The sequence below is a fragment of the Xiphophorus couchianus genome, chromosome 23 (genome assembly GCF_001444195.1).
Source record: "Xiphophorus couchianus chromosome 23, X_couchianus-1.0, whole genome shotgun sequence".
Lineage (NCBI taxonomy): Eukaryota > Metazoa > Chordata > Actinopteri > Cyprinodontiformes > Poeciliidae > Xiphophorus > Xiphophorus couchianus.
The window spans coordinates 24,627,695-24,645,022 of NC_040250.1; the positions used below are offsets into that span (position 1 = coordinate 24,627,695).

Sequence of the window (17,328 nt, forward strand, 5' to 3'; positions counted from 1 at the left end):
GCATAATGGTGCTAATGTCAGATAATGGTGTAATAATATGAGACTGTGTTAATGACAGTAATGGTGCCCCAGGAATAGTCACCTCCCAAAATAGAGCAGGGGATGGGTGTCATTAAAGAGACTCCAGAGAAAGGGCCTTTGTAGCTGGTGTGTGTGTGTGTGTGTGTGTGTGTGTGTGTGTGTGTGTGTGTGTGTGTGTGTGTGTGTGTGTGTGTGTGGGTGGGTGGGTGTGTGTTTTCAGCATGTGAGGGTTGGAAACTGTCCCTATCTCTGGTTTTTCTGGCCTGTTACATGTCTAAGTAGATTTGGGCACTGGAACAAACAAATCCAGGAGCATTACAAAACATGTGGGAGCAACTTTTAAGAAAGAAAACAAAACTAGTGTTAAAAGATATATTTCAGGTTTTATTTACTATTTGATTTTGCTCTCCAGATGCTTTTTATTCTTTGAATTAGGATAAAATATTCAGCGGTGTGCATTTGTTTAAGCTTTAGTTCTAATTTCATGTAGTAATAGAACGATTGCACAGTTTTTCTAGAGTAATAACCAACCAGGGCCAGCAGCCTTAGGCTGATAAACCTTAAATGGTTTATCCGTTTCCTGTAACTTCTTTTTACAAACCAGATGAGTAAAACTGTCTCAATAATTACAATTTAACTGATTTATTTGTTTTGTGGGTAAACACCTAGCCTTATTTCTGCTCACTAAAGAGTGGTATCCATATTATTACAGTTTAATTGGGTAATTGTAGAAGCTTTTTAAGCTTAATTATCTTCCGCAAATTAACTTAATGTACAGAATCCCGAATATAAACTCATTAAATGTTCCGTCACTGAGGGGAACATGAAACGTTCGGCCACGTTACAGAAAGACGATAATAAAAGTTTCTGTCGGTTTTTAGAACCTCAAAGTGGATATGGTGGATTTTATTTTGTTGTTGTTGTTGTTTGTTTTTGTTACTTTTTGATGACATCTGTAAAAGTTAGAAAGTTGAAAATAATTCTGCGCTCAGACTGATTCTCGCGGAGGGAAGGATGGCCGTGTCCGGGCCTGTGATTGGTTCTTCCTGCAGCCTCCCGGCCTGCAGCTATAAAAGCAGCGATGCAGCCGCGGAGCTCAGAGGCTGCAGGGAGAGGAGGACCGTCTGTTCCTGCTGCTGCTGCTGCTGCTGGAGGAGGACGAGCTGGGATCTTTAACTCAGGGACGGCGCTATTACAAATGTTCGTTAATTAATCCCAAATCGATCGATGTGATCGGATCGACTCTGCGCGGAATATTGATGCGAACAGTTTGACGCCCCCAACATTCGCCGTGACTCTGGAAATCCGTAAGTGTGTCTGGTTTCCTCTCCAACTGCTGGGAATGTGGCTCATCGTTGCATTTCTGATTGAATGCATGAATATGTGGGATTTATTTACTGACTTCAACCTTTTAGCAGTCACACCTTTGCATGAAACCGATTAGTCATATGTAGGTGGCATTCTATTTTATTTTATTTTAATTTAGTGTCGATCACAACTGCATAAACACAGCGAAAATAAATATCCCAAAAGCTTTATTTAAACGGGACAGATATTTTATTTTACATTTTAATACAGTTTGCTGCATCTGCTGTAACATATTTCACATACATTATTATTCGATAAAAGCTTAATTTGTTTTGCGGACTTCTGCAGAGTCGCTGTAGCCACAACGTCGTTAAGTTTGACAGATTAATGAGTTTTGTGACCAAAGTCATGTTTTATTGTTTAAAAAAAAACAACCAAAAACACTTAAAAGCTTAGAAATCTTTATATTTGGAAACCAACTTCTGTTATAACATTTTTTTTTGCACAAATTTTAATTCGTGCAAAAAGATCATTTATGTAAATTTTAAATGTGATTTGTAACGGTGCCCCCGGTTATTTGCTGACTGAAGAAGCGCAGCTCTTAGCCTTTTCTTTTCACTTGCTGTTTTTCCACTCCTGCCTTTTCCACCTGTTTGCTCTTCTAAACTCTGCAGCAGGAAAGTTTTCTCAATTTTGGCCTCTTCTTCTTCTTCTTCTTCTTCTCCCTCTGCAGGTTTCTTTAAAATAAATAAACACTTTCAACACTCGCCTCTCCCTCCTCTATCCTGACCTCAATCTGGTCACACATGTTCTGACCACCAACAAAAATCCCCCCCCCCCCCCCATCAGCTCTTTCACCCAACTTTTTTCCTTCCTTAATTCTTAAAAAGGGAGAAAAAAAAGAAGCCATCAGAGCTAAAGGTCAGAGATGGTTTGTAATAGAATAAAAGGACCAAGCTTCCTAATTAAATCAGAAAACCCTGCTCTAATGTACTCTAATGAGCCGCCATGTTGCCCAACACAAAAGCATCATTCACAGGGTGGAATATTTACACAGACTGTGGCCAAAAAAAAAAAAATCTAAACTGGTTTCTTGTGATACCCAGGCCTTCCCGTCTCTGTTTGGATGGAGCAGCCGATTGCTGAGATGAACAACGGTCGTCCTTGTTTTGTTTTGTTGGGCCGTTTGTTATTTTGCACTGGACCGTATGGAGGAGGACGAGCGTTTTTAGCAGCGACCTCTGCCATCGTATAAAGAGCCGTGCACTCGCACAGAGAGGCTCTCTTTGTGGGAACGTGTTCGTCCCCGACGCTCCGCTCTCTACCGCCGTCACAATCCCCGCAGCCTGTTGGGCCTCAGATGCCCGTTGGCGGTTTTTATGGACACGCATGATTCTGCAGAGGCTCAGAGCCAAAATCTGTCCAAGAAAAAAAAAAACCCCATAAAGGATCTCTGTTACAAACAGCGGACATACACAGACACAATGAGCTTCATTTATTCTTCCTTTATTTTGTTCTGTGAAAACGAGGCGCTTTGGGTGACTTTGTGTTCGCCGTTTTGTTCATCTTGCTTGCGAGTGGATGGCGCTTTTAGCATCTCGGTCAGAGCTGGAACTTTGCTGAGACGTTCATCTATTACACCAATTGAATTACAAATGTAAGGCTGCATGATGCGTAGACTTATTAAGCAGCGTGTGTGTCAGTTGTTTTTCCAAGTATTTGTTCAAAATTAATTTTGATGACTATTGCTCACAGGATTGTCGTTTATCGTGATAAATTTCTTATCGTGATAAGAATTTTGATTTATCGTTGTTCCAATTATGTTTAAAAATAAACTGTCAGTGTTTTCTGGATTGTTAGCTTTACTATTTTCTCTATTTTTTTTTGTTAGATGATGAGAGAGTCAATAGGTGGCAAAACATTTTCTTTAATATGGTTAGATGTGGTTACTGTGTGCAGTTTATCTGACTGGAAGGACTGAAGGAAGCGTATTACTGATGCTTATGTTTTTCAAGAGCTAGTGTTTGTGCTTGCTGCCTAGACAAGGTATAAGGAATAGTTCTTATTGTCACTTTTATTGTTATCACGACACTGCCGCAAAGTGTTTTGATGAAACTTTAAGTTCGTGTCGCTCACGTCTACTTACAGTTGTTCAAAATTTCAGTTTTTCAGATTTATTCTGAAGAATCTTCCTCTTGACAGTACTAGAACTTGGTGAAGTATAATTATGTCATTGTCATTAGTTTTTTGTTTCCTTTCACTCAACTTTCCATTAGCATAACTCAAGTAGGTTTTGCTTCACATTTGGATCTTCCGGCTCTTCGGCTCAGTCCTGTTAGGAACCTTCAGCTTCCCTGTTTTTATCAACTGAGAAAAGTGAGCCACGTTTTCTCACGCCCTGAACTGGAAACAATTATTCATGCTTTTGTTTCACCGCGCTCGGATCACCGTGGAGCATCAAGCGCAAACCTTAGCAAAGCCTCTCCGGAACAGCTGCAAGTCGTTTAAAACGCTGCTTTGAGGCTTCTGACAAAACCCTAAAGGTTTTCAGGAGTGCCTCCCATGTCGACACGACGACACAGGGTTCTGCTTTATTTTACAATTTAAGATTATTTCACTGACTTGGAGAGTTTTTCACAAACAGACACCTGGTTATGTCATTCTGTTCAGTTTCACCTGGAGCTCTCCTCCTTTTGTACTTGAGATCCAGGGACTCTGTGGTCGCCTTTAGAAGCCAGTTTAAATCAACTTCTCCTTAATCTGCGCTGCTTTATTCAGCGTTGGATCGTGTGAAGCTCGTTGTGATTTTATATTTTGAAGGAGCTTTGTAAATAACATGTTACTACTTCCTCGCTTTTGCTGGCGCAAGTTTTTCCACAGCATGTTTTTCTTCCACTCTACTTTCCGTCAACATACTCTTGGACACAGCATTCTTTGAACACCCAGCTTCCTTCGCAATGACCCCTTGTGGCTCCCCTCCTCATGCGAAGCGTCGCTGACGACTGTCAAGTGACGAACTAGCATAACATTTCTGTATTTCAAATATTTTTATTGGTTTTAAGAGATATTATAATAGATTTTCTGCACCTTTTTATTTTATTTTTTTTATATTTAGACGATTGCACATATGTATGTCTGTTTGGTTGCTAATCTTGATTTTTTTTTATGCGGACCATGAGTCATAAAGTATCTATACAGCTAGCTACGATAGCTAGCTGCGAACTTCATTGCTATCTATCTAGCTATGATAGCTAGTTAGCTATCCATGTAGCTATTCATCTAGCTATACAGCTAGCTATAATAGCTGGCTAGCTATCCATCTAGCTATTTAAATAGACAGCTAGCTAGCATCAAACTACTACAGGTGCATGGCAGGATGTCTGACTCAATCAGAAATCTCTGGGAAAACGCATAGTATCTATATCGCATCTATATCTATATCTCTTGCTATAACCCCTTATAGTCCATACATACATAGTCTTGTATATCCGTAAATAAATATTTATATCTCGTAGAGCACTTCTGGATAGATGCAAACTACATCTCGTTGCTTGTACTTGTGACAGTGCAATGACAATAAAGTTGAATTCTATTCTATTCTAGTACATATTGGCGTGTTATCAGGGCACACCAAGGACGCAACCCACTAAAATTGCCCATCGTATCACTCTTGCTGTTTAAAGTTTACATAATGAGATAAAACTCCAAATGACGAGCTATGAGCTTCCAGTGTTCGGGTTTGAGGCTACAAACAGCTGAGTGGTGGTCAATGTGTTGTGCTTTCCAGCTGCGGTGGGAATAATTGTAGCTTTCCTGGATTAAATGAAAGCAATGAAATCAACTTGCACACTTTTGTTTCAACAGGTTGTACTAATGCAGTGACGTACATGGTGGTATGTTTACTGAAACTTATGCTGCTGCAGCATACAGAGAAAACACAGTGAGCATGACAGGATTAGCACTGTGTGTTGGACAAATTGTGGGTGTTCCTGGAGCGTAGCAGGGACTCAAAGCAGTTCATATAAAGTTGGGTTAAATTTCCAGTGGAGCTTTGGTTCTTAGCTCAGATATCGAAAATAGAATCATTGCATATTCCTCGCATTATGTGGCTGGATAAGCAAGCTGGCAACTGATAAGACTTACTGTAAAAAAAAGGTTCAAATGATTCTAAAAGGCAGTAGAAAAGCACAGTAAAGATTTTTTTTTTAGTTTTCCTCCTTCCATCCATTTTCAACTCAGAGAGAATCACTTGAAAACAGCTGTAGGCAACATCTTGCGTCTGTGGTTTTATTTTAGCTGCAAGCGAATTTCTGAGGCTAACCCAGCAGAGAAGGAGTTCATATCACTATTACAGTCTATTACCACAACAGTACGTCTATAAAATGACTGCTTCTAAAAGCAGAAATAAGACTTCATCATACACTATGAGACGCAGGTGATAATATTCTAAAAATTCACACAAAGTCAAGTCTTGTGGTTGCTTGCAGAGGTCTGACCACAGGCAAACATTGCTGACGTCATGAGTCGGTACAGCTTCATGTACTGACTCGTGAAGATTTACGCCTTCGCTGTTAAATTTGCAATAACATTGACCATAAATCAGTGTTGTTCTGTGGAGCCACATTGATTTCTGAACCAGCTTTCCTTACGCTCTCTGCCGAACAGCGTTAGCTTCTGGCTGGAGACGCTCTTTTCTACAAAACATGTAAAGAAACATAAACTTTTAGAATGCTTTCCTCACTTTTATTCTCTACTTTCAATAATTATTACATGTGTTTAGCATAAATGCTGACTCATAGCGTTCAATTTTAGCTATGCTAGCATTGGGAGCAAAACAGCTTGAGAACTTTGACTAGCAGCCAGTCAGAAAGACAAGCATGGTAAATGACATTTCAATAAATTAGTTTATATTTTTAATAATAGTGATTGGAAAACATTAGATATTTTTTTAAATTAAAAATTAGAAAAATATGTGAAAATGAATTAGTTTAAATTTCTTTTTTCTTATCTTCCCTCAAGTTTCCTGAGGCTCCGCTAGCGCCCCCTGGTGGCTTGACTGTTACTCTGAAAATCATCTGTGTGTTATTCATTTTACGTCACCAGTTTATGTCCATGAGTGCTTTGAGACCTACAATTGCAGATATTTCATTTATATGTATAGGTGAGTCTCTTATTTTGAAAAAAAGTTTTTTTTTTTTTTTTTGAAAGCATAAAAAAAATTCTCTAATCACTGGTTAAGATCTCTTATTTTGAAAAGTAGCTGTGTTGTTGTCTACTTTGAATGTCTAAGTTTAAATCTTAAAGTCATACAGTCAGATTTCTACATCCAAAAGTGCTGGTTGTCATGGTGATTTTTTGGGCTGCGGGTGTGAAAGGTCAAACGAAGCGCCACACTTTCTTTAAGCAACCAAAGATTCAACAGTGCAAACAAATGGGCCCTGACCTGAAACGTGAATAGCAACATTTATGGATTTTCATATTTCTGCTGTTTTCCGTAGAAAATATAAAAACATATAAATACAGTTTAAATCTAGGTTTTACAAGACATCAGTCACAAAAACCATTAGCTTATATGAAAGAAATGTGCGGCTTGCTTTGGCTCTCTTGTACGTTTCACAGAAAACTGCAGTTCCTGCAGCAAAAACAGCAAAAACATATTCCGTATTTCTGTCTAGTTTCTAGTGAAAATATCTTAAGACTAAACTAACTTACAAGAAACTTTTCAGCCACATATATGACCTGTTTTAAGTCAACAATTCCTTAATACTGATTTTTAAAAGGCGTTCTAGTTCCACTGGCAGATTTTTTCACTTACAACATGAGAAAAATATCTTGTTATAAGTGCAATAATCTACCAGTGGAACTAGAATGTTTTCTCATAAATATTAAGGAATTATTGACTTAAAACAGGCTCCGATATTCTGCTGAAAAGTTACTTGTAAGTTAGTTTTGTCTTATTTTAAAGTGAACTAGACCAAAAAATACTTGATAAAATGTTGTGTTTTCTCAAAATGACTTAGAAATGCTGTGTGTGTGCCGATACTTGTAATGCTGAGGAAGATGAAAGCAGAACTCTTGAGGTTTTTCAGGAAGACTTTGACTAAAGTGAGAGAATTTAAAACGATTAGAGTGGTCATTTCCTCGAAACCTTCTCCATTTCTCCTAAACACACTTGGCGTACTTCAGTCGTATTGATTACTGCAACAGCGTCTTCACAGGTCTGTCCAACAAATCAATCAAACAGCTGCAGCTGATCCAGAATGCTGCTGCTCGCGTTCTGACTAAAACCAGGAAGATAGAGCACATAACACCAGTTTTAAAGTCCCTCCACTGGCTCCCTGTAACTCAAAGAATAGACTTTAAAATACTGTTGTTAGTTTATAAATCACTGAACGGCTTAGCACCACAATACATTAAAGATCTGCTGTTGTTGTATTAACCTTCCAGACCTCTCAGGTCTTCAGGTTCTGGTTCTGCTCTGCATCCCCAGAACCAGAACCAAACGAGGAGAAGCAGCTTTCAGCTTCTATGCACCACAAGTCTGGAACAAACTTCCAGAAAACTGTAAAACAGCTGAAACACTGACTTCCTTTAAATCTCGACTAAAAACCCACCTGTTTAGGATTGTATTTGAAATGTAATCAATTACAAATTTATTGATGGAACTTTATTTAATGCTGTGTTTTGATTATTGATTCTATGTTGCATGACTTTATGTTTTTGTGTTTGTTATGATGTAGAGCACTTTAAAGTGCCTTGCTGCTGAAATGTGCTATACAAATAACATTTGATTTGATTTTTGATTTTGGCAACAACACCCTGCTCTTTGTTCAGCGCGACGCTCGCTGTGTTTTTCCTCGCAGGATCTGAGTTTGGACGGACCGAACCCCCGATGGTCGACATGTTTGTGAGAGCGAGGGCCGTCGTGCTGCTGTTGTGCCTCCTGGTGGCGGCGGAGGCCGGGGCCTCGAGGTCGGCCCGCGACTCCCAGAGCGTCCCCGACCCCCTGGAGCCCTCGGAGGGCAACTCGTCCGTCCGGCTCCCGGCGCCGCAGCCGGACCGTCCGCGGACGCCGTTCCCGCCCATGTGCGTCAAGCCGACGGAGATCAGACACGCCTTCAAGTACGTGAACACCATCATTTCCTGCCTGATCTTCGTGGTGGGGATCATCGGCAACTCGACGCTGCTCAGGATCATCTACAGGAACAAATGCATGAGGAACGGACCCAACGTGCTGATTGGCAGCCTGGCACTCGGAGACCTGCTGTACATCATCATCGCCATCCCCATCAACGTGTACAAGGTAGCCTTCAGCCTGATGTCTGCGTTTTGACTCTAGTTTCCCTTCTGTGTGGCTTTTTTGGGACTAAGGCCAGGAAAAGAAACCTAGACCTTCTGGAAATTGTTATTAAGTTACAATAAACATCCCAGCTGTTTAATTTACATCAGTAATAATTAAGAAACCAGGCCTTTTATGCTCTTAATCATTTATATTTATCATACAAGCCTGACTCTGGTTCCAGCTTAATTTGATTGTGAAGCAAAATGGTTTCCAAAAAAAATACACAAAAAAAAACAAATCATTTGATTTTCCTTTAGCCTCATCCAGCGATCAGGCCTTTCACATTAACTTTTTATCAACTGGTTTATGAGTCGCCGCTTGTGTTGAAATGTACGTCTGTGGCAGAAAAACGTGGATTTTAAGTTAAGGGATATGAATTACGGGGTTGTGATTTATTTTTATTTTTTTTCACGGTACAGCCTCAAACTCCCACGCGTCCCCCACCCGAGGTTTTTATGTGATGGATCGACACGAAATAACGAAAAGAATTCATAGACAAAGATATTAAGCGCCATTGTAAGACCTCGATCTTTTTTTTTTAGATGATGGCTATTTAATACCCATTAAAGCATGTAGAATAATTAAACACGCGGTCTTATTTGTTATTCCTTGCTCAGTCCAGACCAGAACTGAAACTATCCCCCCCCCTGCAGACCGCAGCGAGGAGCGGCCGTCCAGCTGTAGGCTTTGGCCTCGACTAAATTCATTTTGGAAGAATTAAAGACAAAGGGAGCCTTAAGTGAACCTCTGAGAGATCTGCGTGTGTGTGTGCACAGGCGATACTGAAATCTCTCTTATTACAAGTTTTTATTGTTTCTGCCGCAGCTAATAGCCGAGGACTGGCCGTTCGGCGTGCACGTCTGTAAGCTGATCCCGTTCATCCAGAAAGCCTCGGTGGGAATCACCGTCCTCAGCCTGTGCGCCCTCAGCATTGACCGGTCAGCGCACACACACACACACACACACACACACACACACACACTCCCTACTGGCCACCATTGTGGACACATTTGAGCGACTGTGTCCGCGTCTGAATGGTTTCTAGCTACTACGCCGTGATATCGTGGAGCCGGGTGAAGGGCATGGGGATCCCCCTGTGGAAGGCCATGGAGGTGACCGTGATCTGGATGGTCGCCGTGGTGCTGGCCGTCCCCGAGGCGGTGGCGTTCGACATGATAGAGATGTCGTACAGGGGCAACAAGCTGCGCACTTGCCTGCTGCACCCGGAGCAGGCCACCAGCTTCATGAAGGTATATGCTCCGCGCTCATCCTGCTTGACGCAGATGAACAAGTTGTTTTTCCCTCAATACATGCTCCAAACATTGCGGTTTATTGCAGTTCAACTAGTGGTGGGACTCGATTAAGGTTTTAAATCGATTTAATTCCAGAGTCTGGAATTAATTCCAGCATTTTAATCAACAAAACTAGCATTATTTTCAACTCAACAAACCCTTTTGCTGCTGAATTATTGAATAAATAGACAGGTGAGCTCAGCAACAACAATACTTATCGCAATATCTTCGAGAATGTGTTCTTGCATTATTTTGCCATTAGCATCATATAATTTGAAAATGGTCTCAAAACAAGAATATTATCATTCAGTGCAGTGACTTCTGGGAGATTTTATTGTCATTGCAGACATCTGTGCTGCAGCTACATGCTTAGCATTGAGATGCTACTATAGACTTGATTAACTTTGTTGACTGGCTAGCCCTTTTTAGCACAACGCTCACGCAACGATAGTCCAGTTAGATTGTTTTTGTAGCAAATGCCCAGTGGGCCAAGAAAAGCCACTTGTTTGCGGACGACGCTTGGGCGTCAGACTTTCGGGTGAACCGGAAACGCAACACAAATATTCTGGCCAGAACTTTTGTATGTGAAAAAGGAAAAAAATGTGATTAATTGCGTTGACATTTTAAACACGTCAAATGTAAAAATGTAATTAACTAATTGAAATTAACGGGCGAAAGTCCCAGCACTAATATTAGTGAGCAGCGGAGTAAATATTGACAGTGTTTGATTCACTTCCTAAATCTAATAATTGTGGGCTAAAGTGAATATCCTGGTTCAAATGCTCCTATTCTTGATATTGCACATTTTCAGCCAGTTCCTTAAAGTTCTTCCTTCTTATATTAAAACAAAGATAAACAAACAAAGGAACCCAGCGCTGCGTCTGCATGGATCCATACGAGGTTCCCGCGGTTAACCTCAGGTAACCTCTGTCTTCTCACAGATGCTTGAGAGTGGCTTAGTCAAAGTCTGGACTTAAATCTAAAACAGGCTGAAAATGAACAATTCTGCAAAGAACAGTGGGGTCAAAATTCTTCCACAGAAATTGTTGCGATTAATTGTCACAAAAATGATCAATAATTTTGGCCAATCATCCAATCAGCTTGGGTTAGGGGTAAATCTGGGCAGAAGGAAGGCACGTAAAAAATCTCAAAAAAGGTAAATAAAGAAGAGGAAAAAGATGATTAGGTCATATTTCTGGTCACTTGTGTTGTACATTTTACATCCTGATCTTAAACAATCACAAAATGGAGAGTTTGGAGACAACAAATAAGAGCTGCACGGACTGCAGTTCATGAACCTCGTCCTCCGCTGAAGCTACTCCTTCACCTTCCCATCAAATTAGTCAGACTGATCATGCTGGTTTAGCGTCTGCACAGGCTCCGCGTTCAGGCTTTGGCAACCGCGCTTCTGGTGAATAATAGCGCAAAAACATCGGAAGAGTGTTGGGAATGCAATGAGAGGTTGTCACCAGAGCCAGCCTCCTCGCTTTGCGAGCCTCTAAGTAAAACGTATTGTAGTTAATTACATTTTTCGGTCCAGCAATGACATCAGGAGGCGACCGGCAAAGGTTATTTGTGTGCAATGTTGAGGTAAAACAGGAAGACAAATTGCTTCTGACGTCGACTGTACCAGGCGCTGTGGGGATTATCTCTCAGGAACTCAGATAGGGAGGAAGAAAACTCATAAAAACACGAGTGACTTCAATACTAACAGCCGCACGGCTTTCTCTTTAGGGGCAGAACATCTGGGATGATTGTAATTTTGCATGAATCAGTTAAAAAAATGATTCCTTTTTGTTTATTTTTAATTTCTGCGGCGTAGCAGTAAGGAGAGAGCGTTCTGGACGGCGTTCAGCGTGTGCACCTGGTGTTTGCTTTCCGGCTCCAACAGAACTGGTTTCGCGTCAGAGCTATACGAGAGCCCCGGACGCTCGGTCCGTTTAATCAGGGCCTCCCTTTTGTCTTTGCCAGAAAGCAATCACAGAATCCTGATAAGGCGGCGCAAATCACCCTAATGTGGCGGCCTCTCGTGATCTCCGTGGTGAATTCATAGGAAGAAGGAAATTGGAAAGAAATGTCAAACATGTGATCCCTTTCAGTCAGAGGGAAAGACCCAGAGTTAAAAGTTTTAAGTAAAAAAAAAAAACAAAAAACCCCCCAAAAAACATTATATAATGAACAGGCGTTCGTGTGGTAGAGGAAACGTGTTGCAGTTTATTTTCCGAACAAAGAAGGAGGATCATAATTAAACATGTTTTTGAATCCAGTTTTGAATTATTGGAGCAAAAAAAGTCAAGCATTTAAACTCTACTCTTGATCCTTTTATGCGGTTCGAGAGTCTGAGGATAATTTATTAGCTCTTTTCTTTGAGAATTATTGCATTCACAGCTTTTACGCCAGAAGGAAATGATTTGTGCTTTATTTTTAGCTAAAACTAATTGCGTGTGTGGTTTTTTTTTTTTCTTTTTTTCTGCCAGCTGTACAAGGAAGTTAAAGACTTTTGGTTGTTCGGCTTCTACTTCTGCCTCCCGCTGGCCTGCACGGGGATCTTCTACACGCTCATGTCCTGCGAGATGCTCAGTCGCAAGAAAGGCATGCGGATCGCGCTCAACGACCACATGAAACAGGTGTGTAGGAAAGAAAAGAAAAAACACAGAAAGAACCTGCCAGTAGAGTTCAGCTGAGCTTAAAAGGCCGGATGTTTGGAAGAGGGGTAATGCGGAATAAAAGCGAGCAGACAGTATCTTGCGTACAGAAGATATAATTGCGGTGAGAAGAAAAGGCGCCTTTTATCAATCTGGAAAAAGATCTGGGGTTCAAATCTGAACAGTACAACACTTTGGCTTTAATTTGCTTTTGTAAATAATTCATTTTAACAAAGTGAATTATAGCTTGTAGAACTGCTTTTTGGAACAAAGACTTAAAGTTGTTTGGGGTTTTTTTGTTTGTTTGTTTTTTCATCTTTTTGTGGTTTTATGGCCCATTCATCTTTAAACAACGTTGCTTCAGCAACAACGTGACCAACATTTAATAGTGTTTTATTTGACTCTAGAGCAGCGGTGTGCAGAGTGCGGCCCGAGGGCCATATGTGGCCCCTGGATGATAAAAAGTTGTCCAGAAACTCTTAAATAAATTCTAGATGGGGTGTTAGTGAGAGTGCCCATAAGGCCAGATCTATTCCATCTAGTTCTATGCTTTGTGCCCTGAGCGACGTCATACTTTTGTTTTGCTTTATATTTAAAATTCCTAACTGAACTTTCTCAACCATTTGAAAGAAAGTTTGTTGCAGTTTATTTTTTTACATGTTTGTCCCAAATAGTCAACTTTTTGTTTTTGTCAGTTTCTTTATTATTGATTTTACATTTGACTGTTACCCTCCTGAATTCACTTACTGAGCAGATTAAGGTTGTATTTACATGTTTCACCAAGCTTGTGAAGAAGCTATTGGTGTATGTAAGTGTGCTGTACTGATGCAGAGTTAAATAAAATTACAATTCAGTACATTTTGGTGCGTGTTTAAAATAAAGAAGCGTTTTAAGTCGGTGAGGCAATGTCTTTCTGTATCGGATCGTATCGGTCGATACTTAGCATCAGATATCGGTATCAGAAGTGAAAACAGTGGATTCCTCTTAGTGGGGACAGACTAATTCCTGATGTTTAGTTAATTAGTGTTGATTTATATACTTGCTAGTAAAGCAGTACAAACACAGTTGGCTCTTCACACCCTGGTCTTACTTTTGGCTTTGCGTTTAGCAATAATGCCAATGTGTTTGTGTTTTTGCATTCTTCAGGTTAGATGTGAATAATTTAATAAGTCTTTGTTAAATAATGAGATGCAATAATACTGGCGGAGGGTGTACTTTCCTTTATTTGAGACTAGCTTTCTAAAAGTCTTCAGTTTGCATGTATAAAGAAGATTTAAGGCTCACAGATGAACCTATCTGAACGTATTTACGCTTCTACAAAATACCGTTTGCATCAACAGATATGACATTTCTAACTTGCTCCGACTAGCTGTCAGCTTTAGCCTTTGAGGAGTCTATATTAATAAAAAAAAAATGAAGACCTCCAGGGCTTTCTCAAGCAGTGAAAACGTTCTCCGCCGAAGCCCCGTGTTTACGTTCCTCTGTGTGTTTGGTGCAGCGGAGGGAAGTGGCGAAGACGGTGTTCTGCCTCGTGCTGATCTTTGCTTTCTGCTGGCTGCCGCTCCACCTCAGCCGCCTTCTGAAGAAAACCATCTACGACGAAAAAGACCCCAACCGCTGCGAGCTGCTCAGGTAGGAAAACAGATTTCCACCTCAACACCCAAAGAAAGCCTCATGAGAATCCATTGTTCTCCGTTTCTTGGGCTTCCGGGAGTCTGTACAGTAAGTTCTGCCCTTTTCCTCCTCCCGTCAGCTTCCTTCTGGTGATGGATTACATCGGGATCAACATGGCCTCTCTAAACTCCTGCATTAACCCGATTGCCCTCTACTTTGTCAGCCAGAAGTTTAAAAATTGCTTCCAGGTAAGGAGGATCGCTTTGGCTTTAAACAAAGGGCACTGGAAGCAAATACAGCGTTTGAACGTTTTCCCATTTTGTCACGTTACAGCCAACTCTGGGAGTGTAAAAAATGTACTTTCAGGAGTATGTTTACTGTACCTTTTATTTGAGTACATTTTTTACAAAGTATTTCTACTCTAACAAGAGTAAAATTTCTGGATTCTCTACCCACTGTGAATAACAGCACTGAATGAGGAACAAGCCAAAAATTTACCTGACAGACACACACCTGCAGTTTCTGTTAAAGTTTGGTAAGTTTTCTAACGGAAAATTTGTATCAGTTTTTTTTTGTACCTGATTTTCTTTGAAATGATTTTCATTTTGGACTTTAAAATACCAAAATGTCCACATAACTTTATATTTCAGCCCATCTAAATATGTAATTTTTAAATCTTAAATTATTGATGTTTTGATTAATCATTCAAGTCTTGAACTCAAGACTTGAGTAACTTTATTATATAATACTTTTTCCCCCTCTTACTTGAGTCATTTCTTGGACATCTACTTTTGACTTTTACTTGAGTAAAAATATGTTTTAGTAGTGCTACTCCTTCTTGAGTACAATGTTTGGTTGCTCTACCCACATCTGTATAAAACTTAAGATTTTACAAATTCAAATCTGAAAAGTGGGGTGTGCATTTGTATTCAGCTCCCTTGACTCATCATCAGTATTAGGAATTTATGGTGACAACAACAAATCAAAAGTCTTTATCGTGAAGTGGAATTTATCACGATAAATGATACAATACGATACACCTCATAAAACACACTGCAGTTTGTGGTTGTGTGACAAAATATTAAGGATAGAGGCTGGCAGAGCAGCCAAAAATTAACACGACTTCAACATATCTACTCAAGCAAAAGTAAAACATAGCCGTCCAAGAAATTACTCAGATAAGAGTAAAAAGGTATTTGGTAAAGACTCTACTCAATCACTTAGTAACTGATCAAATTATCAGTTGTCAAAATAGTTAAAAATTTCATCATCAGATGGACTGAAATATAAAGTTATTTGGAAATGTTGATATTTTAAAGATCAAAATGAAAATAATTCACTTAAATAACATGAGTACAAAACAATCAGAGAAAAGAGAGATTTTTTCTAAGTTAATTTGTTTCAGTATAAAACAGACGAAAGTTCGACAAAAACTGCAGGTGTGTGTCGGCGTCTGGTGAACTTATGGTCAGAACGAGCTTGTTCCTCATTCAGTGAAGTTGCTCACAGTGGATCAACTAGCCAGAAATTTTACTCAAGCAACAGCAGCGACACGTCACAATAAGGTTACTCAAGTAAAAAGGACAGTGTAGTAAAACTACTCCTAAAAGTGCATTTTTTTCCCCCAAAAATCTACTCAAGTAAATGAACCTGATTAATAGCCAACTCTGGTTAAGATTGTAAAAACTTTTATGAAGCACAATACGTTTACCGACAGCTCTCGTTTTTGCCTCGTAGTCCTGCCTGTGCTGCTGGTGCTACAGGACGTCTCCTCTGGACGACCGGTGCTCCGGAGGACGCTGGAAGGGATCTTGCCATGGCAACGGACTGGACCGCACCAGCTCCCGCTCCAGCCAGAAGTACACAAGCTCTTCATAGACACGCACAAACACTCTCTCTCTCTCTCTCGCCGCTCTCCAACCGAACCGGACCGATATTCCCCATCTGCTTTCCCACCTGGAGAAACAGCGCTGTCACTGCCAACACACACACACACACACACCATCACTTTGGAGTCAGGAGTGGGATGAGGAGGAGCCAGGTGGAAGGGCTTTTGTTTCGTTTTTCTTCTGCAGACTGAAAGACTCTGTGATCAACCCAAAGCTGGAGAATGAAACTACAGGATTGTCACCTGTTCAAGCCGTTATAACTCAGGCCACCAACCAATGCTACGTGAATGTGTTCGAGGATACCAAGCCTCTCAGTGGACCAGGTTGAGTAGAGTTAGGTCAAACCACTTGTAAATGTGTGTACTGGGTTATTTACATGTAGAATACAGACTTTACCCTATGTCTAGCTTGGGGTATGAATGAGCGCTGATCAATCAGCCTTACCGGTGACGCTGTAATACCTCGTAGGGGAAACCGTGACGCAGAGTCATTTGAGACTCAAAGGACCGGAGCCTTTGAGAGTCTCCGCACCTTCGAGGCACCGCCGAGACATCAAAGACCAGAGCGCCGCCTTATCTGGCGAAAGACGCGGTCCGCGCTCAAATTCGCGGAATCTCCCGGCAAGAGAAAGAGAAAAAAAAGAAACGGGGGCCCTTACTGTGAATCTCCCAGTCATGTGGAGAGTGGCTCGGCAGAAATCCTTTTCAGCTTCGCTTTCAGTCACAAGAAGGGCTGCTGTCGTCCAGGAAAACGAGAAAAACACCATATGATCTTCATCATGACAATGCAGCTTCTATTTTTCGGTGAGTGTAGGAACATGAAAGGCTTGTGTAAGCCCTCCGCCCAGCGAGGCGTCCGCTTCGCCTTCTCCAAGCCTTTCACCTCAGTCAGACTAAGCTGCCGACGCAAAGACATGCCTGTTGCTGGAACTTAACTTGTTATGTTGCGCTATTTAAAAGATTTAAGAAATGAAAGTGTATACAGCTGGCTGGACGTTTTAAGAGATTCCTGAACTGCATTATGGTCATAAAAGCACCAAATATTTTCCCACTGTCGCCCTTGCAGCAGGGGGATTCTGGGAAAACTTTGGCCTTTTTTTTTTTTTAAGGCATGATTACTGACTTTGTCATCCATCTTTGAATCGGGGAGTCCTTCATTTATACGGTTGAAACCAGGTATTTGGATATAGTGTTTATTATTGTCATTTCTATACAGTG

The 17,328-nt window shown here is 40.7% G+C and overlaps 1 protein-coding gene across 1 annotated transcript; it reads left to right on the forward strand.

Annotated features, from left to right (window-relative positions):
* The first annotated feature begins 1,109 nt into the window (after window positions 1-1,109).
* Window positions 1,110-16,737, forward strand: LOC114138910 (endothelin receptor type B-like). Its single transcript, XM_028008402.1, has 8 exons — window positions 1,110-1,328; window positions 8,193-8,632; window positions 9,497-9,609; window positions 9,717-9,921; window positions 12,441-12,590; window positions 14,107-14,240; window positions 14,362-14,470; window positions 15,960-16,737. Exons 2-8 carry the CDS (start codon window positions 8,222-8,224, stop codon window positions 16,098-16,100), a joined length of 1,263 nt encoding a protein of 420 aa, XP_027864203.1. The 5' UTR covers window positions 1,110-1,328; window positions 8,193-8,221; the 3' UTR covers window positions 16,101-16,737.
* Window positions 16,738-17,328: the final 591 nt, after the last annotated feature.

Bases quoted from the DNA above. Each gene is read 5' to 3' on its own strand.
- LOC114138910 (XM_028008402.1), top strand. From the start codon at position 8,222: ATGGTCGACATGTTTGTGAGAGCGAGGGCCGTCGTGCTGCTGTTGTGC. The intron at 8,633-9,496 runs GTAGCCTTCAGC...TTTCTGCCGCAG, and splicing joins TCCCCATCAACGTGTACAAG to CTAATAGCCGAGGACTGGCC. The intron at 9,922-12,440 runs GTATATGCTCCG...TTTTTCTGCCAG, and splicing joins AGGCCACCAGCTTCATGAAG to CTGTACAAGGAAGTTAAAGA.